The 24,721-nt window shown below is 42.6% G+C and overlaps 1 protein-coding gene across 1 annotated transcript in view; it reads left to right on the plus strand.

Moving 5' to 3' along the window:
- The window catches only part of CPNE4 (copine 4), a 456,919-nt gene that overhangs the window by 288,143 nt on the left and 144,055 nt on the right, over positions 1 to 24,721 (plus strand). Inside the window, exon 3 of the mRNA XM_058553151.1 lies at positions 1,153 to 1,332. Coding sequence (XP_058409134.1) covers positions 1,153 to 1,332 — 180 coding nt within the window. The remainder of the gene's footprint in view (positions 1 to 1,152; positions 1,333 to 24,721) is intronic.

Below are 24,721 nucleotides of genomic sequence, written 5' to 3' on the forward strand. Positions count from 1 at the left end.
ATAAAAGGAACGAACCTCAGTGGTAAGGATATTAGCAGAAAACAGATGGCATACCTAAAGAGTTTCACCTAAAGAGTTAAACTCTTTACAAAGGGACTCTTTTCAGGGGCATGGGCAGGGATAAGGGAGCCAACAAATGATGGTGAGGCATCTGAGACATCATGGGTAGCAACAGCAGAAAGCCCTTACCACCCCTCTGTCTGAAGGGTCAAGAGAGGGAGAGGGGAACTGAGTCATCAGCACCCAGCAAAAGCTCCCTCTGTGGAAGGGAGCCTGCTGATGGACTCTGGGTGTGTGGAGGCAAGGAGCCTCTGCCTGCACCTCTCTGTTCTCCCAGTCTCTGTTCTCCTGCCTAGTCCTCCCTTTGGCTGACCCCAAACAGAACCCAGAGGGCAAGGGAGCCCAGGAAATTCAGTTCATAGAGGTCACCTCCAGGGGCACAGAGGAGGGCAGAAAGTGGCAGATAGGCATCTAGGAGAGAGGGACAGAAAGCAAGGGGAATCATAGCTCATGGAATGTTAGAGCAGGAAGGGACTTTTCACCCCTTAATCTTCTAATCCTCGTTTTGTTGTTGAGGAAACTGAGGACCGGGGAGTTGAAACAGCTGAGTAAATGTTATAAACCCAATAAAAGGTGTACTTGAGACCAAAGGCAGTCATATTTGTATCCACTCTCATGGCCTTTCCACTTCATTATGCTGGGAATCAGGAGTTATGAAACTCATATTAGAGTAGGATTCGCTAAAATGGGGCACCTATATGGTCGTTTGTCATTGCTGTGCCCTTCAGACATCAGGAATTGATTACAGATTTCTTTCCTCCCAGTCCAGGTGTGCCCTCAGACTCCTTCTCATCCTAAGGCTCCAGGCAGCCACTAATAATTAATTGTTGCCCTATTGACTAACAATGCAACATGCTCTAAAACTTTAAAAATACAAAGCTTCAGATTATTCTAAAATGATTTTCCTCCTTGAGACATGGCTTATTCTCTGAAGGTGCTTCCTTGAAGACTTTCATACTGCTCACCCTGGTGACTTGATGGAGGGCATTTATAGTTTGGAAGGAGGAGAAGCAGCATAAGATTAATTCACCTGAAGGATTATAATGAAAAGCCCTAATCCTCAATGGGTTTTCTCTCTCTCTCTCTTTGCAGGTTGACAGAACGGAGGTGATTCGCACCTGCATAAACCCAGTGTATTCAAAACTGTTTACTGTGGACTTTTACTTTGAAGAGGTGCAGCGGCTGCGGTTTGAGGTCCATGACATCAGCAGCAACCACAATGGGCTGAAGGAGGCCGACTTCCTGGGTGGCATGGAGTGCACGCTTGGCCAGGTGGGTCGACATGTCCCTTCCTCCCTCCTTGTCTTCTTAGGGCCTTCCTTCCTCCCTTTCTTCCCTCTCTCCTCTCATTCAATCCTTGCTTTCTTTCTCCTATTGATTTTATTTTGCTTTAACATGTAGCATTTTATGACTTCCCATGCATGTCACATCTGTTATATTTAATGTTAGATTTGCATAGGGATGATGTTGCAAATATGTGAAGTATTCCTTATTTTGCAAAATTAATCATTTTCTCTTCTGAATTCCTTCATTCTGTCAGTCATTTATTCAACAACTATTTATTGAACACTTCCTCTGCTCTGCTTGTGTGACTGTTATAGCCTTATCCTGACACATTATAAATTCCCTTCTCCCAACTCAACTCTGAGAACCCCCACACCTCGAGTATTGCTTTCTCACATGTGCTCCAAGCCTCTGGTGCCAAAAATAGCCCAGGAGAGGGCTAAATAGATATCCGGTGAATGAATAAATGCTTTTACTTAGTCCTCACAACAATGATATGAAATAAACACCATTATTTTATCCATTTGTCAGTGAGAAAACTAAGACTCAGAGGTTAAGCTACTCACCTGAGGCCCCAGACTAATGAGTGGCAGAGTTAGAACTTGAACCAGGTCGGCCTCACTCCAGACCCCATCATTTTGCTTCTATAACACCTTCCCTTCCTTCTGTACCCAGAACTTTTGTAGATGCTGAGGGGAGGTCTAAATGAAGAAATAGTCCTTGTGCCCAAGAAATGGATAATCTAGTTGGAGAAGGCACACCATATGCACCTCAAATAGAGCAATTCATGATGTTCTCTAAGCTGTGGGTCTCAAAATATCCTGGGCTCTATACATAGGGTGGTGGACCTTCAGGAAAGGGAGAGATTTTCAGCTGATAGAGTCAAAGAAGGCATTTGTGGGACCAAACTTTGAAAAAGTATGGTCCAGGGATTGAAGAAGAAGAAGGAGGGAGGGCTTTTAAGTAAAAAAGCAAGGTAAACAAGGCATTGAGGTCAGAACCACCATGGCAGGGTCGGGGCAGAGGAGACGGGTTTCCCTGAATCAAGGTCAGATGCTCATTTACTGTGAAACTAGTGAAGCTTGAACTTCAGAGCCCCTTACCCGTGTGGACCCCCTCCAAGGCTCTGTGTCACATTTTTATGTGTAGTTTTGTTCTTTTTTCTCAAAGAAGGATTCCAAATTATATAAGCCTCAAGCCCTGCAAAACCTGGATCCACTGCCTGCAGAGATAAGGGTCTGGTTTAGGGATTAGTAAGAAAGAGTCTGCCTGGCAAAGAGATGGCAAGCACACAAGTTTGTTTGTTTGTTTTTACCCTACCTCATGGCACTTATCACTATAAGAAATTCTCCCACATGAGCACTGAGTGACAAAATAGGCAATGTCTTCAGTTACCCTTTTCCAGCAAATATAATGATTGAGTTCATAGCATTGTTCCTTGTTCCTTCAATGAAAGCCAAAAGCTTAATGTGGAAGTACAGCTGAGGGGAGGCAGGGAGAGAACCTGGGATATTCTCCATAAATATAATCTCTCTCACGACTTTTGAAAAGAGTTGATAGCAGATAGTTCTAGGACCCTGCCAGGAATAGTGTCCTGTAAGTAGGCATTGAATAAATAAATGAATGAATGAATGGTGGATTTGAGATGGAATACTATAATATATAAATAAAATTAAAAAGTGATTAAAATGACATCTTTTATGGATATAAATGAGCTACTCTAAGATTCTCCCTTAGATGGTGGGCATCCCTCCCCTGTATAAAAGCTATGTTCTGTCCCAAAAAATAAATGTAGATCCATTAAGAGTCATGTGAATAAAAGATCTTTTTCATCTAAAACTTTGATAATTTTGTCTTCGTGAATGACCCTCAAACTTACGTCTTTCACAAGGCTCATCTTTCCAACACGCAGTAAGTCCTTGACCCTCTCCTTTGTGCCAGGCATTGTGCTAGGTGCCAGCAATAGAGTGGGAAGCCAAACCCATTGTCCCTACCCTCCAGCAGCTCACAGTCTAGTTGGGGATAAAGATGGAAAACAAATAATTACACAAACAATTAATTAAATTGCAACCATTGTTGGGGAGAAGTACAGAATAGGAGAGCAAACACTGAGAGAATGGTGTCAGGTGGAGAAGGGATCAAAAAAAGCTTCCGAAGGGAAGTCATGTTCACACTGAAACTTGAAGGCAGAGTGAGTGTGCATCAGGTGAGAAGAAAGAGGAAACACATTCCAAGCAGATGAGAACATTATACACAAAGCCTGGAGTCAGGAAGGAGTTTGACATATGGTGCAGAGTATCTTCATTTAGGTTTCCCAGGAAGCCGACTGTGAGACAGGAAGTCAAAGGACGTGAAGGAAACACCATAGTGGAGTGAAAAAGTGAGACAGGAAAAGGAAGACGGCCTATAAGGGTGTGTTGTCAAGCCAGCTACCACTGTGGGCAACTGGAACTTAATTCTGCTGGGGGAATTCTGGAAGCCAGTGTAGAATAAACACTGCAGAGTTATCTCACCCTAGGCATGAGGGAAGTCAGTATTTATACACTTGGGGATATATATACTCCCATCAGTCATTGAGGGCTGTTCCCAGGGTGGGGACATTAATCCCCTAGCATTTATGGCTTATTGCATGGGCAGGAAAGCAGGCTGCAAAGACCAGAAGCTTGCAAGCAAAGAATACGGGTGCCTGTGGTCAGAAGTCAGTGATGTGCACTCAAGTCATAAGGCCTGGGGATACGAACAGGGCACTGGCAGCATCTGCTACACAGACTCAGTTGGTTGCCTACCCAATAGCCAGTCTCCCTCCTCTTTTAGTGGTCAGACCCTGATCATTTTCAGATCATTTCCACCATGTGGCAATGCAGAAAATAGTCCTATCTCTAACTCAAGAGTGAATCCTGAATAATCTTAGCCAATCATATGGATCCCATCCCCCTTCACCAGAGACTGGTTTCAGGGTGGGCTTGTGGCCAGTTCTAACCAATAAGACATGAGAGTTTTTCTTGGAAAGGTTTCCTAGCCTAAATAAAAGGGGATACATGTGAAGAAACAGTTCCTCTCTGCCTATGATTCCTGGAATCACTGCAGCTGTCTTGCAGCAAGGCTGAGGGTGAGAGCAACCCTCAGGGCAGGTCAGAGCCAAAAGGTGTGCAGGCATGGGCCTGCCATACTGCACATCCTTGTTATGGAAGAGTAAAATATCCTACTGTTAAAGCCCTTTGGAATGGGATTTTCCATTCCTTGAGCAAAAAGCATCATGATTGATATAGAGCATATGAGGAACAGAAAGATGGCCAGACCATCTGGAGTGGGGTGAACAGAGGGAAACTGGGGGAGTTCATTGGCTTAATTTTCTTAATCTCTCAAGATGAGAAATATATAGAAGTGAGCATTGAGGATGAGATTACAAATAATCCTTTCTAATTATATTTTGATACTTTTGAAAGAGCTTCCAAACTGATAGTTTCATCTGACCCTCTTGACAATGCTGGGGGAACAGGTGTCATCCACATTTTATAACTGAGAAAACTGAGGACTAGAAAGATTCAATGTCTTGATAGAGCCAAGACCAGAAGTCAGGCTTTTGATCCTTAACCCAGAGCTCTTTCTTCTGCCATGATTTAGGGAAGGCTAGTGTGGGGAGGCCACCTGTTCTGAGAACTCTTTTAACGTTGTGGCTTGGTGAAACAAATGAGCAGCACGTCAGACTTGTTAGGTGTAGCCCTAAGCCATGTTTCCCAAGCCACACTGCTCCACCCCTAGGTGACATGCTAGCCTCTCTGGGTATCTTGTGTATTCTTTGGCAACCATCCTCTCGTATTATCAGCCATGCGATAGGCGCAGCTGACCTTGCCCACACTTTTGAGGTGGGCACTCATTGGGTTAAATCAATCAGAATATCTCTTTTTTGTAGCCACAGTGATGGGTTGAGGGAAGTTATGTAACTAATCAGAGATAATAAGATGTAAACATATACTTGCTGGAGCCTTCTGGGAAAGAAAAGGTGAGGCTGTGGGGTCTGGAATGGTACCCTTCAAGGTGAGAACATAGAGCTGCTGAGAGAAGAAGAGGAGGGTGATGACATGATAACATGTGGAAGAAAAGGAACAGAAGCTAACACTTCAAGGGGAGGAGCAGAGAAATCACGCGATGTTATTTGCACACTAGATAGAGTCTTGTCTGGAGCCAGCCTTTCCTGGGAATTTCAGCCAACAGCTCCCCTTTATTGTTTAAATCCCTAAGGGCTAATTCTTTTTGCCACTTGCAACATGGAGTTCTAACTATCGAGTCATATTCCACAGAATCCCTTTCCCAGGCCATAGTGACCTTTACAAACTCCAAGATCCTATAACCCATCTCCATTTCATTCATTTCGCAACTCATTCTACATTGCCTTGAGAAGTTCCTTTTTATCACTTCATTAAAATCATTTCTCTCTTAATTAGCATTTGTTTGTATATATATTTATCTGGCCCCCACAGCCATATTACAAGTTTCTTAATGCAGAGGCCACGTACAGTACTTCTTTGTGTCTAATGCAATACCGTGCTTTATACATCACATGTGCTCAGGTCAAATTTATTGATTAGTTAAATTTGAAAATTTCAAATCAGTATAAACTTTTATTTTCACATAATAAGTTTCATTCCCTCATTTATTCATTCTTTCAACAAGCATTTAGCCAGTGCCTGGATATGCCAAGTACTGTAATAGGTGCTAGAGACACAAAGATGAAAAAGACAGAGGCCCTGCCCCGGAAGAGCTTATAATTAGCTGAGACATACAGACCAGTAAATAAATGATCAAAATGCATATTACTAAGTGCTACAATGAGATGTGTTTCAGAGGCTATAGGGGAAAAACTTACCTCTGACTAGAGGGAATCGGGGCGGTCTCACAAGAAAGATGTCTCACTCTGGACCTTTCTTGAAGGATAAATAGGAATTCACAAGCAGAGAAAAGAAATAAGGATTCTCTAGGCAAAATGACTGGCACACACAAAGGCACAGCAACACAAGAATGACAGAGAACTCTAAGTTTTTCAGCATGCTGCGATGGTCAAGTGAATGTGGAAGTGACAAAGGAGGCTAGACCAGAGAGGAGGAGCCAGACCATGAGAGTTTTAAGTATCTCTCTCTAAAGTTTGGAGAGCTTGGACTTGATGCACTGGAGGCCCTGATGGATTTTAACTAGGGGAAGGACAAGATTGGGTGTATGTATTAGAAAGATCACTTTGGCGTTCTCGTAACTGTGGATGAGAGAAAGTGGATGTGGAAGCAGCGAAACCGGTTAGGAAGTTAGTGCAATAACAGGAAAGAGATGAGGAGTGCAGTGGTGATGGAAGTTGGGAAGAGGAGACCCAGAGGAGAGTTTGTCCAAGAGTAGACTCAACAAGCTTTGGAGACTGGGTGAGGAAGGAGGAGTTGCAGGTATCTGGCTTAGGTTACTGGAGGAGTGATTTGGCTGTCTTTGAGGGGAATCATTTGAGGAGTAGGATGGGGAATAGAATGTGATGCTAACATGATAAGATCAGGATGTCTATGAAGAATCCAGAGGAGGTTGCCAGTTGGCAGCTGACCACATGGATCTGGAGATGATACAGGTTTGGGAGCCGACTTCCTATAGATCATAGTTGGTAGCAAGAAAGTGGATGAGATCCCTCAAAGAGGCTGTTTTATTTTTAGTTTTGGAGGGAAATTCATTGAACACGCCACATATGAACAAATCATAAACGATTTTTTTTTTTTTTTTGCTGAGGAAGGTTCGCCCTGAGCTAACATCCATCACCAATCTTCCTATTTTTGTTTATGAACCACCGCCACAGCATGACCACTGACAGATAAGTAATATAGGTCTGCGCTCAGGAACCGAACCCCGGTCACTGAAGTGGAGCATGCTGAACTTAACCACTAGGCCACCGGGGCTGGCCCATAAAGGATTTTTTTAAATTGTTGAGTATGTAAGGACATCTCCTTTCTTTCAGATAAAAGTGTGAACTTGATGTTGTCTTGAAATCAAAATCCTTTGTTGAATGTTTTCTATGTGCAGAGCAACATGCAGACAAATGCGTTTATAACGGGAGCTTTGTAAAAGGCAGGCAGTACTCCTTCACCCTTCATAGTTTCACAGGTTGTGACACTTTGGCATGGATGGGAGTTTTTCTGTTTTTTATAAACTGTTTTTCTCTCTAGATCAAGCAAAAAGAAAATTCATCAACATTTTCCTTCTTCATAAGTTCAGTGGTGAAAGCAGATTCCTTTTCCTTGTACTGCTTAGTTAGGCAGCAGATGGCTGGATGCAGGAGCTGTTGAGCAACCTCAGGAATGGCGTGGCCAGGGTCTCAGGCACTGTTTCATAATGCTCATGTGTACACACTGTGGCCTGATGGTGTAGAGTCAAATCCAGCTCTGCTGTTCTCAAGTTGTTATGTCCACAGGCAAATTCCTGCAGCCATTTAAGCCTCAGTCCCTTCATTTGCAAAATGTACATAATAATGGTTCTGGCCTCAAGAAATATTGTGAAGATCAATTGAGAAAATACATATAAGGTGCTTAGCAGTGTCCCTGGCACAGAAAGAACACTCAGGATGTGGAAGCTGGTATTAAGGAGATGAGAATCTGGGAAATGACAGGAAGAATCGACACTAGTAGGGCCCAACATTGTTTCAGGAGTGAAAGTGGAAGTAAAAAGTGTGAAATCATTATGACAGAACACCCATGTCCTGGGCAGTTAGTAAAATTGAACTTATAATTTTCTCTAAAGTTTGTTGAATACTTTATTTAGTCAAAGGATTCAGTGTGTGTGTGTGTGTGTGTGTGTGTGTGTGTGTGTTTGTAATGTTTACTCTTCTCAGACTATTTTAAAGTAAAAATGGTTTCAAATCAGATCTCTGAAATAAATGGGGGCAGGTGTTCCAATTCCTATCTTGCCACAACTGAAGCCCGAAAGGAGAGATAAAGTGACTTCCCAACACCCATGCAGGAAGTCACACATTCAGAGTCTGTCTCCTCAAGGCTGTCTACAGGTACTTGCTATGTCCATCTGAGTTTGTCACACTCTCACTCTGCCATGTGAAACAGTAAGACCCGTGGCCTTTAGGAAAGGAAAATAGCAGCCCTCAGCATGCTAGAAACTGGCGTGGGCTGTGGAGTACAAGCACAGCGAGTGACTTAGCACTGAGCAATAATGCCAAATGAAGGTTCATGTCCTCCAAGAGCACTCAGGCAGAACTGTGTGTTCTCAGCAGATGGATGAGACGGGTAATCAGAGAGATGCAGGGTGCTAGGAAAGCTGTGGACTCCTTCTGGGTGAGCTTGGAGACCATCTTTGGATTTCTTTTGGCCAAAAGAAGACCAGGAGCTAAGCTGTTCTCCTGCTGCACCCAACAGAGGGCATGCCAAGGAGAAACATGATCCCTCACTATCTAGAACAACAAGCTGGCCTTCTTTAATGTGATGCCTTCATTTTCTTTCAGTGCTTTTTTTTAAAAATTACTTTATTGTGGTCATATTGGCTTATAACGTTGTGTAAGTTTCAGGTATACATTAATGTATATCAGTCTCTGTACAGACTGTATCGTGGTCACCACCAAGAGTCTAGTTTTTATCTGTCACCTGTGCCCCTTTACCCCTTTTCTCCTCCCCCCACTCCCTTCTCCTCTGGTAATCACTAATCTGTTCTCTTTGTCCATGTGTTTATTTATCTTCCACATATAAGTGAAATCATACGGTGTTTGTCTTTCTCTGTCTGGCTTATTTCACTTAGCATAATACCCTCAAGGTCTGTCCATGTCATTGCAAATGGCATGATTTCATCTTTTTTTATTACTGAGTGGCATTCCGTTGTATATATATATACCACATCTTCTTTAACCATTCATCCATTGATGGGCACTTGGATTGCTTCCACGTCTTGGCTATTGTGAATAATGCTGTGATGAAGATAGGAATGCATCACTCTTTGAATTGTTGATTTCATGTTCTTTGGATAAATACCCAGTAGTAAAATAGCTGGATCATATGGTATTTCTATTTTTAACTTTTTGGGAAATCCGCATACTGTTTTCCATAGTGGCTGCACCAATTTGCATTCCCATCAGCAGTGTATGAGGGTTCTCTTTTCTCCACATCCTCTCCAACATTTGTTATTTCTTGTCTTGTTAATTATAGCCATTGTGATGGGTGTAAGGGGAAATCTCATTGTAGTTTTGATTTGCATTTCTCTAATAATTAGTGATGTTGAACATCTTTTCATGTTCCTGTTGGCCATCTGTATATCTTCTTTGGAAAAATGTCTGTTCATATCCTCTGCCCATTTTTTGATTGGTTGTTTGTTTTTTGTTGTTGTTGAGTTGTATGAGTTCTTTATATATTTTGGAAATTAACCCCTTCTCAGATATATGTACGCAAATATATTCTCCAAGTTGGTGGGTTGTCTTTTCATTTTGTTCATGGTTTCCTTTGCCTTGCAGAAGCTTTTTATTCTGATGTAATCCCATTTGTTTATTTTTTCTTTTGTTTCACTTGCCTGAGTAGCCATGATATTCAAAAAGATACTGCTAAGACCAATGTCAAAGAGTGTACTGCCTAGATTTTCTTCTAGGAATTTTATGGTTTCGGGTCTTAGATTCAAGTCTTTAATCAATTTTGAGTTAAGTTTTGTAAGAAAATGGTGTAAGAAAATGGTCTACTTTCATTCTTTTCATGTGGCTGTCCAGTTTTCCCAACACCATTTATTGAAGAGACTTTCCTTTCTCCATTGTATGTTCTTGGCTCCTTTGTCGAAGATTAGCTGTCCATGGATGTGTGGTTTTATTTCTGGGCTTTCAGTTCTGTTCCATTGATCTGTGTGTCTGTTTTTATGCCAGTACCATGCTGTTTTGATTACTATAGCTTTACAGTATGTTTTGAAGTCAGGGATAGTGATACCTCCAGCTTTATTCTTTTTTTTCAGGATTGCTTTGGCTATTTGGGGTCTTTTGTCATTCCATATACATTTTAGGATTCTTTGTTCTATTTCTGTGAAGAATGTCATTGGGATTCTGATTGGGATTGCATTGAATCTGTAGATATCTTTAGATTCACTGCTTATTAACTTATTCATTTATCCCATAATTTTTTACTCTGTCATGCACCAATACAGTGGACAATGAGTCAGAAATAATAAAAATAATAAATATAGCAGCTAACTGTCTCTAGGCACTTTTACTTACCAGCCACTGGGCTAGGCACTCACGATATTTCAACCCATTTAATCAGCACAACGTCCCTGGGAGATAGGCACTGCTGTTATTGTTATTTCCATTTGAGGAAATTGAGGCTAAGTAAAGCTAGGTAACTTATTCAAGGTCACATAGCTAATACGCGGCAGAGCTGGAAATTGAATGCAGATCTGTTTGGCTGATAAGCCCCTCATGATCTTTGCCATTGACTCTAATAGCTTGTCGCTAGCAGTGTAAATTATGATGTTGCATCTATTCATGCAAATCCAGGTTGGAGTTTTTTTTCTTTGCAAGGCTTTTTTTGCTTTGTTTTATACAAAGCTGAGAGAGGCAACGTAGGAATCCTTTTGCAAAAAAAATAGCTTTGGTTATCTTTCCTGAAGGTTTGCATAATGAATTCACTTTAAATATAATACGGCTTCTTAAATAATATCAATGTGTCAACCTCCCCAAACCAGGACCTTACCAATTCAGCACCCAGAAGGTGCCCCCTCCTGGCCTTTTCACCCTCAACCATGTTGAACAAACCTATGATTCAAATTCAGTGGTTGCCAAAGAATAAAAACCACATGATCGTCTCAATAGACGCAGAGAAGGCATTTGACAAGATACAACATCCATTTATGATAAAAACTCTCAATAAAATGGGAATAGAAGGAAAGTACCTCAACATAATAAAGGCCATATATGACAAACCCACAGCTAACATCATACTCAACGGGGAAAGACTGAAAGCCATTCCTCTGAGAACAGGAACGAGGCAGGGCTTCCCACTCTCACCACTCCTGTTCAACATAGTACTGGAGGTTTTGACCAGAGCAATTAGGCAAGAAAAAGGAATAAAAGGAATCCAAATAGGTAACAAAGAAGTGAAACTCTCACTATTTGCAGATGACATGATTGTATATATAGAAAACCCTAAAGAATCTGTTGGAAAACTGTTAGAAACAATCAACAACTACAGCAAAGTTGCAGGGTACAAAATCAATCTACAAAAATCAGTTGCATTTCTATATGCTAATAATGAACTAACAGAAAGAGAGCTCAAAAAGATAATACCATTTACAATTGCATCAAAGAGAATAAAATACCTAGGAATAAATCTTACCAAGGAGGTGAAGGACCTATACAATGAGAACTACAAGACATTATTGAAAGAAATCCACGATGACATAAAGAAATGGAAAGATATCCCATGCATGTGGATTGGAAGAATAAACATAGTTAAAATGTCTATATTACCTAAAGCAATCTACAGATTCAATGCAATCCCAATCAGAATCCCAATGACATTCTTCACAGAAATAGAAAAAAGAATACTAAAATTTATATGGGGCAACAAAAGACCCCGAATAGCTAAAGAAATCCTAAAGAAAAAGAACAAAGCAGGAGGCATCACAATTCCTGACTTCAAAACATACTACAAAGCAATAGTAATCAAAACAGCATGGTACTGGTACAAAAACAGACACACAGATCAATGGAACAGAATTGAAAGCCCAGAAATAAAACCACACATATACGGACAGCCAATTTTCGACAAAGGTGCTAAGAACATGCAATGGAGAAAGGAAAGTCTCTTCAATAAATGGTGTTGGGAAAACTGGACAGCCACATGCAAAAGAATGAAAGTGGACCATGTGCTATCGCCATTCACAAAAATTAACTCAAAATGGATCAAAGACCTGAAGGTGAGACCTGAAACTATAAAACTCATAGAAGAAAATATAGGCAACACACTATTTGACATTGGTTTTAAAGGAATCTTTTCGGATGACATGCCTACCCAGACTAGGGAAACTAAAGAAAAAATAAACAAGTGGGACTTTATCAGATTAAAGAGCTTTTATAAGACAAATGAAACCAGAATCAAGATGAACAAACAACCAACCAGCTGGGAGAGAATATTTGCAAAACATACATCTGACAAGGGGTTGATCTCCATAATATATAAAGAACTCACACAATTGAACAACAAAAAAACAAACAACCCGATCAAAAAATGGGCAGAGGAAATGAACAGACACTTCTCCAAGGAAGATATACAGATGGCCAATAGGCACATGAAAAGATGCTCAACATCACTAATCATCAGGGAAATGCAAATCAAAACAGCACTAAGATACCACCTCACGCCCGTTAGAATGGCTATAATCACCAAGACAAAAAACAACAAATGTTGGAGAGGATGTGGAGAAACAGGAACCCTCATACACAGCTGGTGGGAATGCAAATTGGTGCAGCCTCTATGGAAAACGGTATGGAGATTCCTCAAAGAATTAAAAATAGAGATGCCCTATGATCCAGCCATCCCACTACTGGGAATCTATCCAACGCACCTGAAATCAACAATCCAAAGAGCCTTATGCACCCCTATGTTCATTGCAGCATTATTCACCATAGCCAAGAAGTGGAAGCAACCTAAGTGTCCCTCGACTGACGATTGGATTAAGAAAATGTGGTATATATATACAATGGAATACTACTCAGCCATAAAAAAAGACAAAATCGTCCCATTTGCAACAACATAGATGGGCCTGGAGCGTATTATGTTAAGTGAAATAAGCCAGAAAGAGAAAGACAAACACGGTATGATCTCACTCATATGTGGAATATAAACCAACACATGGACAGAGAAAACTGGACTGTGGTTACCCGGGAAGTGGGGATGGGGGGTGGGCACAAGGGGTGAAGGGAGTCATATATGTGGTGATGGACAAACAAAAATGTACAACCCAAAATTTCACAATGTTAGAAACCATTAAAACATCAATAAAAAAAAAAAAAAATCAGTGGTTGCCACTGAGTTCCATCATTGCTTTTCTTGCAGGCATTTTCTCTTCTCCATGGCTTGGAGGACAGTTACAACTGTGTGAAGTCCTCTCTTCCTTGCGGAGTGGCTGTTCTTTCGTGTATTTCTTCCCCTGAATTTCGGGGGAGGATATCTGTTAAAACAGGATGTCTGTCAAAACCAAGAACGTCCTGCTTTCTGTCATCATAAGTGGGAAAGGAAATCTGTGACTTCTTGAAGGAGTCCTAGACTATCTGGGGGGCTCTGACTCTTGTTCATGAGAGAGGGATCATGCACCACCTTCCTGCAGAGCAGACATTCTCAAAGTTGAACTGCATCAGAAGGCTTATTAAAACATGGAGTTTCCCTTCCCCAGAGTTTCTGATTCAGATGATTTAGTGAGATAACAAATAATTTGCATTTCTAAGTTCCCAGGTGACGGGGATGCTGCTAGTGTGGGCCACCCTTGGAGAACCACTGCCCCAGAGTCTTGGGAGAAGAATGCTAATCAGTCTTGGACACTGTATCACTAGTTATAACGATGAAAGAACTAATGTTTTGGGCAATTATGTGGAGAAGGAGAACAAAAAAAACATCTGGAGAGCAGAAAAAAAATTGCTTCATAAAGTTTACAGTCCCACAAAGGACTGTGTACATAGCTTTGAGTTTATGTTCTTGGTGAGGATCTTGATTTCCCAAGTTTGTTTCTCCCATCCACTAAATGTAGTTGAATGGACCTATTATTCAGACTGTTGGTTCCTTTCCTGACACAGGTGAATATTAAGATTACATCAGCCACAGTGTCCCCTGAAAGGACTGGCAGACCACAAGCTGTCAATGATTAGTGGGAATTTGATCTCCTGTTGGGATGGACCCCATCGGACTGGGGGTCTGACGATATAGAGAGTGCTGTCCAGACTCAGTGTAATGCCCACAGTGAGATTCCAAAGGTTGGTATTTTGTTGCATAACATCTAACATCCTCATAGCATAAAATTGATGGCCCAAGGAAGTCAGATTTACACGTTACAGCAGGCAACTCATTTCCCTTCTGCTTCTCACGTGAAAAGCTTTCCCTAACTTTGCAGAATTACCGCAAGCAGAAGCCACATGAGTGATGAATGATGTCATGAATAAATACCATCATCTCACCTCCCTTGGACTGGCTGAGAAATCCTGGGAAGTAGTGCTGCTTTCCATGCTGACTGTCTGTTCTGCTCTGCTCATAGGCAGGTGGGATTCACATAGGGTGATCGTGAGTGAGCAAGCCCTCAGCTCCTCAAGGAGAATAAAATTAATTCTTGCCATTTTCTTTGCTATCTTTGTCTGGCAAGTAATCTTAAATTCAGATCCTGGGAAAATCCCTCTACTTTCTCTGGAGTCCTCCTTTTGTAACTTTAAATCTACTTTATGGCGTTCTAGACTCGATCGTGATCCCTAGGTCCTGGACCTGCCACCAACTTCCTGTGTGATCTTGGGCAGTTTGCTTAACTTCTCAGTGACATAGTGACCTCATCTATAGAGGGAAGGTTTTGTAGTGATTAAACTCTAAGTTCCTTCCAGTTCTAATAGTCATTGATTCTCATTCATCTCTTTCCTTTCCCCTCGTCTCTGAAAATAAGCTTCCCTTCCTGCATTCTCATCCCTCTTCAAGATGCTCTCTGCCCCTCACCACTGCACTGCCTCCCCCACTCTTGGCCCCTTCTCATCTTAGCCAGGACTTAGCATGAGGTATCTTCATGAGGTAAGTCCCACATGCCAAGTCATGGATGTCATTCAACCACAGATTGTATCGCCTATGTAAGTGCCTCCCAGGAAAGTAGCTCCTCGTGTCTACTTAATTTCAAAGATAGTTTTTAAAAGATATATTTAGTGGGCATTAAAATGGGTCTGTTCCACATACATTCATAGTAATATGATACCTCTCCTAGCTCCGTATGAGTACAGGGGAGGAGGGCAAGAGCTCTGGAACCGGGTGAGAATTTGGAAGGACTGACATGTCACTGCTGAAAGCAACTCTAGGTGTTTCTCCTTGTCCCAACCCTTTAAGCCAGGCTGGCGCAGGGCACTCGGCCCCTAGCCTACCTCACCAGCGTGTCCTGGACCTGTCTACCCATACAGGGAGTGACACTTGCCAACTCAGTTGGAAGGCAGCTACCCCTGACCTCCACCACAGCTCCCATGTGTGCTTGTTTCCAACCTGCTTTCATTGCAATCCCTCTTCCACTCAACTCAGAGCTACTGACTACAAAAATCCAGCCTGAACTCTTATCTCCCTAGTGTTTACACATGCTCTCCTAACCATCTGGCCCTTGTCTTTCCCCTACAAACCTTGTCTTGCTGTACCACTTCAATTCTCAGCATTCTGAGTGCCTTAAATAAAAATGTAGTGTATTTGTCTCAACCCGAAGCATGAGACACTGTAGCACCATGAACTGAACCATCAATATGCCAAACCGTCAATCTGCTGAGGTCAAATAACCAAAAAGTCAATTCACCAAATAATACAGTAGCCCCCAAAATAATTCTCTGCTAAATATTTTTATTTACCAAAAATAAGGTTTTTGAATTATTTATAAAGTTTACTACAATTATTTTAAAACTTGTGAAGATGTCTGCTTTTTTTTTTTTTTAGTTTATGCTGCTTATGAAATTTAGTTACTGATTACCACAAACTTTTCTGAATATCAACTGTAGCCATAAGAAGACTAAACTCTCTTTTGTCTTCTCTCCCAAAGGTGAAAAAAAATATGGTAGTAGCTCTTAAAGTACCCATTTCTCCCCAGGCCATGGACTAGGAGGGTACATTTTTTTTTTTTTTGTGAGGAAGATCAGCCCTGAGCTAACATCCATGCTAATCCTCCTCTTTTTGCTGAGGAAGACTGGCTCTGAGCTAACATCCACTGCCAATCCTCCTCCTTTTTATCCCCAAAGCCCCAGTAGATAGTTGTATGTCATAGTTGCACATCCTTCTAGTTGCTGTATGTGGGACGCCGCCTCAGCATGGCTGGAGAAGCGGTGCGTCGGTGCACACCCGGGATCCAAACCTGGGCCGCCAGTAGCGGAGTACGCACCCTTAACAGCTAAGCCACGGGACAGGCCCTAGGAGGGTACATTTTTAAATGACAACAATGATGATATCTAGATTGTGAGACTATGCATGATTTTTAGTGTCACCTCCATGTTTTTCTATATTTTCTGAAAGGAATATATATCGCTTCTATGATAAAAACAATTTACAATAAATATTAGTAAAAACGTCATAATAAGGCCTGCTGACTTCCAAGAACTCATATTCAGGTAGAGGAGTATGACCTCTAAGTATTGTATAGATTCTTAAACTTTTGAAAAACTTTAAAATGTGTAAAGAATTCCAATTTGGGAAATTTATAGGGAATGTTTTTGGGTGACGTATTTGCTGAAGCTGTGCTCTCTGTTAGGATTTTGAGAGAGCATTTTGCAGATGGTGCAGGAGTGCCTTAGTCCCCACCCCATTGCCCACAGGGAGGAGGGTTTGCTTGGGTGATGTGATTCTGAATTTTTGTAATACTATTTTTTATTCCAGAAGAGACCCTAGAGGGCTTGGAGCACTAATAAGGAATAAGTTAAGGAATAAGTTAAAGAATTGGAACTGCGAAGAGGTTCTGACATTCCCCCGAAGCCTAGAATCTCCAGTTTAAGCCTAATTTGGGAAAGAGAATATTTTTATTTTGAATTGAACTAATGTAGTTTAGGGAGAGAGAAAACAATAACTGCTTGGGTTACAAAATCATTCCCAGGAGTCTTGGTTTCAGATTCAAGGACAAAATGAGGCCGAGTATGAATTCATTGACTTTGTTTTGGAGGAGATGTGAGCCTTTGGGGCTTCTCTGTACACAGAGGCAGGTCTGGTGAGGCCCTGAGTGAGCTCATTATGTGCCTCACCCACTCTTCCTTGGCCTCTGCCCACCAGGAGGCTGAGGTCAGCACACGTTCCCAAGCCAGTTATCAGAAACAAAGGAGCAGAAATCCTCCAAACCTCTATCTCCCCAGTGAGATTCAAGCCAGTAAAACTAGTATTACAGTAAACTTGCAGACAGGATTCCAGTGGAATCAGAAAAGCTTGAAATGGGGAAGAAGACAAAAGCAGTGCTGAGTCAAGCCAGACCAGTGTGGGAGTTGGCTCTCTGGTGCTCCTGGCCTCTGTTTAAATGCTTCCAAGGAGGGGGAATTCCTCCTTACATCTCAGGTGTCCTGATACTCTTAGGGTAACCTATGGCTCCATCCAGTTTACTCTTGTTGTTGTGGTTTAATTATTAACGTTGTCCCCTTTCATTTTCAAAAGTGTCCCGATTCAGACTGTATGTTATGGTCCCTTTGTGATAAGAAATCACTTTAATAGCTAACATTTACTAAGTGCTGATCATGTGCCAGGCACTCCTGAGCTTGGTGCTATCATCATCATCATCATCATCATCACTAGACCAAGATGACATGCCTCCTAAGTGACAGAGGCAAGATGCAAGAATAGGCATTTGGATTCAAAGTCAGAATACTAAGTTATTCCTCCCCTCCCCCTAAGCTGCACTACCTCTGGGCTTCCATTTTATATGCTTAATAAGAAAAAGATCTATATCCCTTTACAAATCTCCAAAGTCTCCTCGCTGGTTTTGTCATAAGTGGTCTGTCGAAGGGAGGAGACTGATATTCGGGGTGAGGGGCCCTTGTTGTATCCCAGGTATTGTGTTCCATGAGGTCAGTATCGTCTCCACTTGATAGATCAAGAACTAGGCTCTGAGAGCTCAACTAATTCATCTGAGATCATGCTGACAGCAAGCCGTGGAACTAAAATTTAAACCTAAGTTGATCTGATTTCAATCCCTGCCTTCCCATTATACCACATTGCCTAGCGCGCTGCATTCAATTTCTACAACCCTTTGCAGATTGGAAAAAATGGAGTAGCAGTTCTCCCTAAAAGCTATCACTGTAGAACTGCTCACAGAGGTCAAGAAGAAAGCAACCTTTTCTATGAGTTGATAAATTGACTCCTATATCTAAAAAGTCTCTTTCTCCCAGCTCAGGAAGGCCTGTGACATCCATCTGCAAATAGACACTCCACTTGTGAGTGTTTATCTGAAATACTCCTGGACCAAAGGGTCTGAGCAACTTATAGTATTTAGGCCTCATCCTTCCCTTGGCATGGACCTATTGCTCACATACCAGTTAAGGATAACAATCAGATGAAAATAATTGATATGTATTCATTCATTCATTCATTCAATGAATAATGCATTTAATGCTAGCAATAGAATAAAAAGCTAATATACATTTATTCACTCATTCAAATAAATGTGTATGTATTCATTCATTCATTTATTGGGCACTTACTACATGCTAGACATTCTTCCAGACACTGGGACATCAGCCGTGAACAAAGAGGACAAAGCCCTGTTCTCGTATAGTTACCTATTCCTACATAATATAACAGACAATGATCAGCCTATAAAGGAAAACCCGGTGGGATAAGGAATAGAGAGTGGTGGGAAGGGGTGGGTGCTAATTTAGATAGGAATGTCAAGGAGGCCCTTTCTGAGCAGAGACCAGAATAAAGTGTGGGCATGAGCCATGCAAAGAAATCCAGAAAAGTGTTCCAGGTAGAGGGCAGAGCAACTTGCTCACATACTGCCAGATCCTATGCTAACACTTTGCACTGGTTATCACATTTAATCCTCAAAATGCCCCTGAGGGGAAAGTACCCTTATTTCCTCATTTTCTGCTAAGTGCTTGAACCTTGAAATAACTTGCTTAAGTGCACACCATATTCAAGTTGAGGAGCTGTGCGTTAAAGCCAGGCCTCCTGACCCCGAGACACCACCCTCACTGCAACTATTGAGCAATTCTGTGCCTGGGCCAGTCGGCAACACTTGCTAGCACTTTTAATGCAAGATTTAGAGACTGATCACTAGAAACAACCTCCGCACAGCCTGCATCACCCATCTGATCCTGCATCTGATTCTGATCTTTTGTAATATTATTTTTGATTACAGAAGAGACCTGAAGGGCTTGGAGCATTAATAACGAATAAATTGAGGACACTCATGGGTCCATGAGGATGGGGAGTTTAAATCTTTGTGTCCCCAGGTTCACCAGGTATTGGACTCTGACATCTGCTAGAGGCTTTTGCTCCCGAGACGCTCCCTCAGCTCTGTTGGGGGCCGCATCGCAGGCTCTTCCTCCAGATACCCAAGAGCTTCTTCCACCTCGATGTAAACCAAGCCAGACTTTCCACCCCTCTATCCCAATATTTGTAGGAAATGGCTTTATTGTTTTTCTGTATATGAGGGCAATACAAGCTCATTTAAAAAACTATTCAGAAATATCAAAAAAAAAAAAACCTTCCTTGGTCCCAACATTGAGAGATAGCTATAAAGCATTCTGGTGCGCAGTCTTCCAGATTTTTTTCTGTTTGCATATAGTTCTTTTTTTAAACAACCATTTGGTCACTTATACATGCTCTTTGTTATTTGCTTTTTTCCCATAAAAATACATCGTGAACATGTTTCCATGTTAATGCACGTACTTCTACATCATCTATTTTAAGGGCTACACAGTATGCCATGATAGCAAAAATCATGTAAGGTGTCCCCTACTGTGAACATTACAGCTGTTTCCAGTTTTCCACAACTATAGACAACACTTTAATGAATATCATATTACATATACAGTCATGTGTCGCTTAAGGATGGGGATACGTACTGAGAAATGCGTCATTAGGTGATTTCGTCATTGGGCGAACATCACAGAGTGTACTTACACAAACCTAGATGGTATAGCCTACTGCACACCTAGGCTATCTGTACTAGTCTTAGGGAACCGCGGTCGTAATGGGTCCATTGTAGACCAAAACGCCATTATGTGGCCCATGACTGTATCTTCATGCCCTCGGATACTGAATGTTTTTAGGATAAATTAATAACAATGGAATATTTGGGCACACATTTTAAGGTCCTTGATACAAATGGCCACATATCCATGTAGAAACACTGTGGCAACTTCCACTGCCCTGCACAGAGGACTGTTTTTCCCGCCCCCTCAGTAACACCTCCCGCTTTTCATCTTGATCCTTTTGAAGCCTCTATCAGCACACAAAAAAGAAGGCGGCCCCTGCTCTGAATTGGATGGCCCCCCACAGAGCCTACTCTAGCCCCAGCCTGAGCAGGGAGGACACAAAGGAGTGTGACCCCTCAGCTCCCTCCTGGTCCTGGAGGCTGGGCCCTCCACAGGGTTTGCTCAGAGGCTGCAGGTAGAGTGAGGAGAGGAGACATTGCTGTGGGTCTCAGCCTGGGAAGGTTGACTCGCTCTCAGACCCCCTCCTTTCTTTCTTTCGTATATTCCCCCATCGCGCCTGTCCTTCCATTTGTCATCCACACCTTGGAGACTCCCAGCTCAGGCCTCTCCTCTGAGCCCCAGACTCACGTATTCAACAGTGTCTGGATACTGACTCCACTAGATGACTCACAGACGGCTCAGACTCAACAGCCCAAAACCGAGCTCACCGTCTCCTCTTGCTCTCCCTGCCCACCCCCTCCATCTGCCCCTCCTCCACTGTGCCCTGCTCAGGGAATGGCGCCTCTATCCTCCCAGATGCAAAGGCCCAAAACCTGGGAGCCTTCCCTCATGCCACTCACTCACTCTCTCCATCCCACAGCCCGCCCATCAGTCAATCACAAAGCCCATCAATTCAGTGTCTTAAATATCTTTATTATCCAGCCCTCTCTCCCTTCCACTGCCAGGACCCCAGTCCAAGCCAATCAATGACTATAATTATCTCTATGTGGGGATTGATGGGATGGGAGAGAAAAGAGAAGGAAGGAGCATTTCCTAAACATGTGTGTATGCCTGATACTGGGATTTTGTTAATACTAATTAGGTACATGATAAACCAGTGGAGCACATAATATTATCACCATTTCACAGAAGAGGAAACTGAGGCTCAGAGAGGTTAACTTGCCTGCTCCCACACCAGGGTCAGCACACGGACCCCCATATGTGATTCTTGCTCTACCTTATATAACAGGAGTGATGCTGGGGGACCAGTGAAGTGGCCCTTGCAGTGGTCTGAGTGAGAGGGAACTCCCCTGCCTGGTAAGCTCCTTGAGGGCAAGGACTGAGTGTGAATCACACTGCGTATCTGGTAGGGTTTAGCCCAGGGCCTGGATCGAGTCCCGCCTCTGTCATATATGGAAGGCAGGAGAGTGTAGCAGTTAAGGGACTGAACTCTGGAACTGAACTGACTGGATTCAAATCCCACTCTGCTGCTTCCTGGCTGTGGAACCTTGAATGAGTTACCTGGCCTCTCTGTAGTGGGCTACGTGGTGGCCCTGCAAAAGATATGTTTTCATCCTAAGCCCTATAACCTGTAAATGTGACGTTATTTGGACAAAGAGACTTTGCAGAACTAATTAGGCAAAGGATCTCAAAAGGAGATCATCCTGGATTACCCAGTGGGCCCTGAATCCAGTGACAAGTGTCCTTATAAAAGAGCCACAGAGGAGAGACACAGACAGGAAAAGAGAGGACCACGTGAAGGGGGGGCGGTGATGCAGCCACAAGCCAAGGAATAATGGCAGGCACCAGAAGCTGGAAGAGACAAGATATGGAAATCTCCCTTCCAGCCTCCAGAGGGAGCATGGCCCTGCAGACACCCTGATTTCAGACTTCTGCCCTCCAGAAGCATGGGAGAATACATTTCTGTTATTTCATGCCACCAAGGTTGTGGTAATTTGTTATGGCAACCCTAGCAAACTCTCTAATACACTCTGTACATGGGCATATGATAATACTTACTTCATAGGGCTGCCATTAGAAGTAAATAAATCAATACACATAAGGCACTTTAGACCAGTAGCTGGCACATCATAAGCACTCTTTTTTTTTTTCTTTTTGTGAGGGAGATTGTCCCTGAGCTAATATCTGTGCCAGTCTTCCTCTATTTTTGTATGTGAGATGCTGCCACAGCATGGCTTGATGAGCAGTGTATAGGTCCACGCCCAGGATCTGAACCTGCGAACCCCGGGCCACCGAAGTAGAGTGCATGAACTTAACCACTACGCCACCAGGCCTGCCCCCATAAGCACTCTTGAAGTAGTACTTATTATGACTCCTTAATTGTTGTATGACCTTAGTTATCTTTGAGCCTCTGGTCCCTTCACTTGTTAACTGGTAATAAAAATACTTAGTCTAACAGTCTCAAAATTGGAGTTTGCTTCTTTCACTTAAAAATGGTCAAGGAATTTCTCCAATCCTCCTCTTTCCCATGGCTGCTAATATTTGGTTGCCAGCTTCCCTGAAGACAAGTCACAGCCTGCCAAAGGTGGTGGTTGAAAAGCTGCCTTGTGTCCTTGACCTGACAAAATGATCTCCCCTGGGCATTGGGCTGCATGGAGATGCAGCTTTTTCTCTTTCTCCTGATTGTGCATGGTAGGGCTGGGGGATGGAGAGAGTGGCCTCTGGCTAATAACTGAGCCAGGTCATTTGTGATCATGATGGGGCCGTATCCCCATCATCAGAGGCAAAGCTGGATAATTAATACACAAGCAGTCCTTAAATCCCTCTCTGAAACTCTCCCTCCACTCCGTCCCTTGCTAATGAAGTCAGAGAAAGGGTAAAAGCCTGTGATTACACTTGAAGTAATTAGAACTCTGCTTAATGGAAAGCTTAAGAGAGGAAGCCCAAACCAGTAGATTACCCATTGCTCCTGTGTTCTGGATCATTCTCCCTAGGGTTGTCCTTTTGTAGGTCTCCACTGGGGAGTGAGGACTGTACTGAATTTACATAAAGTGTACACACACACACACACACACACACGCATCGTATGTCCTCTCCCCTGAATGGCTGAGAAAGCAGCAGCATTGTCCCTTTCTTTCTTCCGATAACTTTACCCGTTAATGAAAGTCTAAATCAGCAGAGCAGATTAATTTAAAATCCCTTTTCTATAAATCTTTTAAATCTGATCATATTGTCATAAAAATTGTCTACATGCAATTCTCATTTTCTGGCTCAGTGCTTCTCAACTTTACTGTGCATGCAAATCACTTAGGGATCTTGTTACAATGCAGGTTCTGATTCAATAGGTGGGAGTAGGGCCTGAGAGTCTGCATTTCTAACAAGCTCCCGGGCCATGCTGCTGCTGCTGCTGCTGCTGGAGGGAGCCAGACAGGATCAGGAGGGGAGGACACACTGGGAGGAGCAAGGGAAATGGTCTTCTCTGTCCCACAGGTGACTTCACTTTCCTCCTACCTCAGCAACAATTCCTAACTTTGAATATGGATCTTGAAAAATGGATACAATTTGCCAACTGAGGGGACAGGGTGTGAGTCATCCTAGGCAGAGGGAACAGCATAAGAAAAAGCATAGCTCTTGAAACTTTTTTTTTTACGCTTTTTAAAGTATTATTAAAGCTTCCCTTTATTGTTAGTGCACACGAGAGGCCAGAGTTCTCAGGAGTTACTCTGTGCTCAGACAAGACTGTGGCCCTTTGGGTCGGCAGTAGGAGCAAAGCAACCAGGAGATGGAGGGAGGGCACCAAGAGAAAGTTCTCCTGGCATATTTACCTTGAGCACGTCTGATTTCTATCAGGTGAAGTGATGTTGCTCAGAAGTCTTGGGGAGGGAAATGGGAACGTAGGGATTTCCCTAAAATCAGCCATCACTGAGGTCATCATTGCATCCTTTCCTGGAACTTTGAACCTGATGCTGAGCCAAGTCAGTCTATTAGTTTCCTGCATCTGCTGTTACAAATTATCACAAACTTGGCGGCTTAAAACAATACAAATTTATTCTCTTACAGTTCTGGGGGACAGAAGTCCAAAATCAAAGTGTTGGCAGGGCTGTGCTCCTTCTGAAGGCTCTAGGGGAGAATCCGTTCCTTGCCTTTTCCAACCTTTAGTGGCTGCCCAAGTTCCTTGGCTTGTGGCCACATCACTCCAAATGTCCAATGTCTTTAAATCTCCCTCTCCTCTGTCTTCGTATTTCTCTTTTGAGTGTGTGTCATCACACTCATTTTCCCTCTTATAATTCCTCAATTCCCTCTTATAAAGACACTTGGAATTACATTTAGTGCCCACCCAAATATCCAGGATAATTTCCCCATCTTAAGATTGTTAACTTGATTATATCTGCAGAGACTTCTCTTTTTTTGCCATAAAAGGTAACATATGCAGGTTTCAGGGATTAGGGCATGGATATCTTTTGGGAGGTCATTTTTTAGTCTACCACAGCCAACTTGCTGAAGTACCTAGAGTCAGGGTGCAGCACAGCCAAGGGCTAGTCTCTGGGGGTAAATTAAAGGTCTTCTTTCTGTCCTTCATACTCAGCCTGCTCCTCATAC

Source organism: Diceros bicornis, chromosome 2 (genome assembly GCF_020826845.1).
Source record: "Diceros bicornis minor isolate mBicDic1 chromosome 2, mDicBic1.mat.cur, whole genome shotgun sequence".
Classification (NCBI taxonomy): domain Eukaryota; kingdom Metazoa; phylum Chordata; class Mammalia; order Perissodactyla; family Rhinocerotidae; genus Diceros; species Diceros bicornis.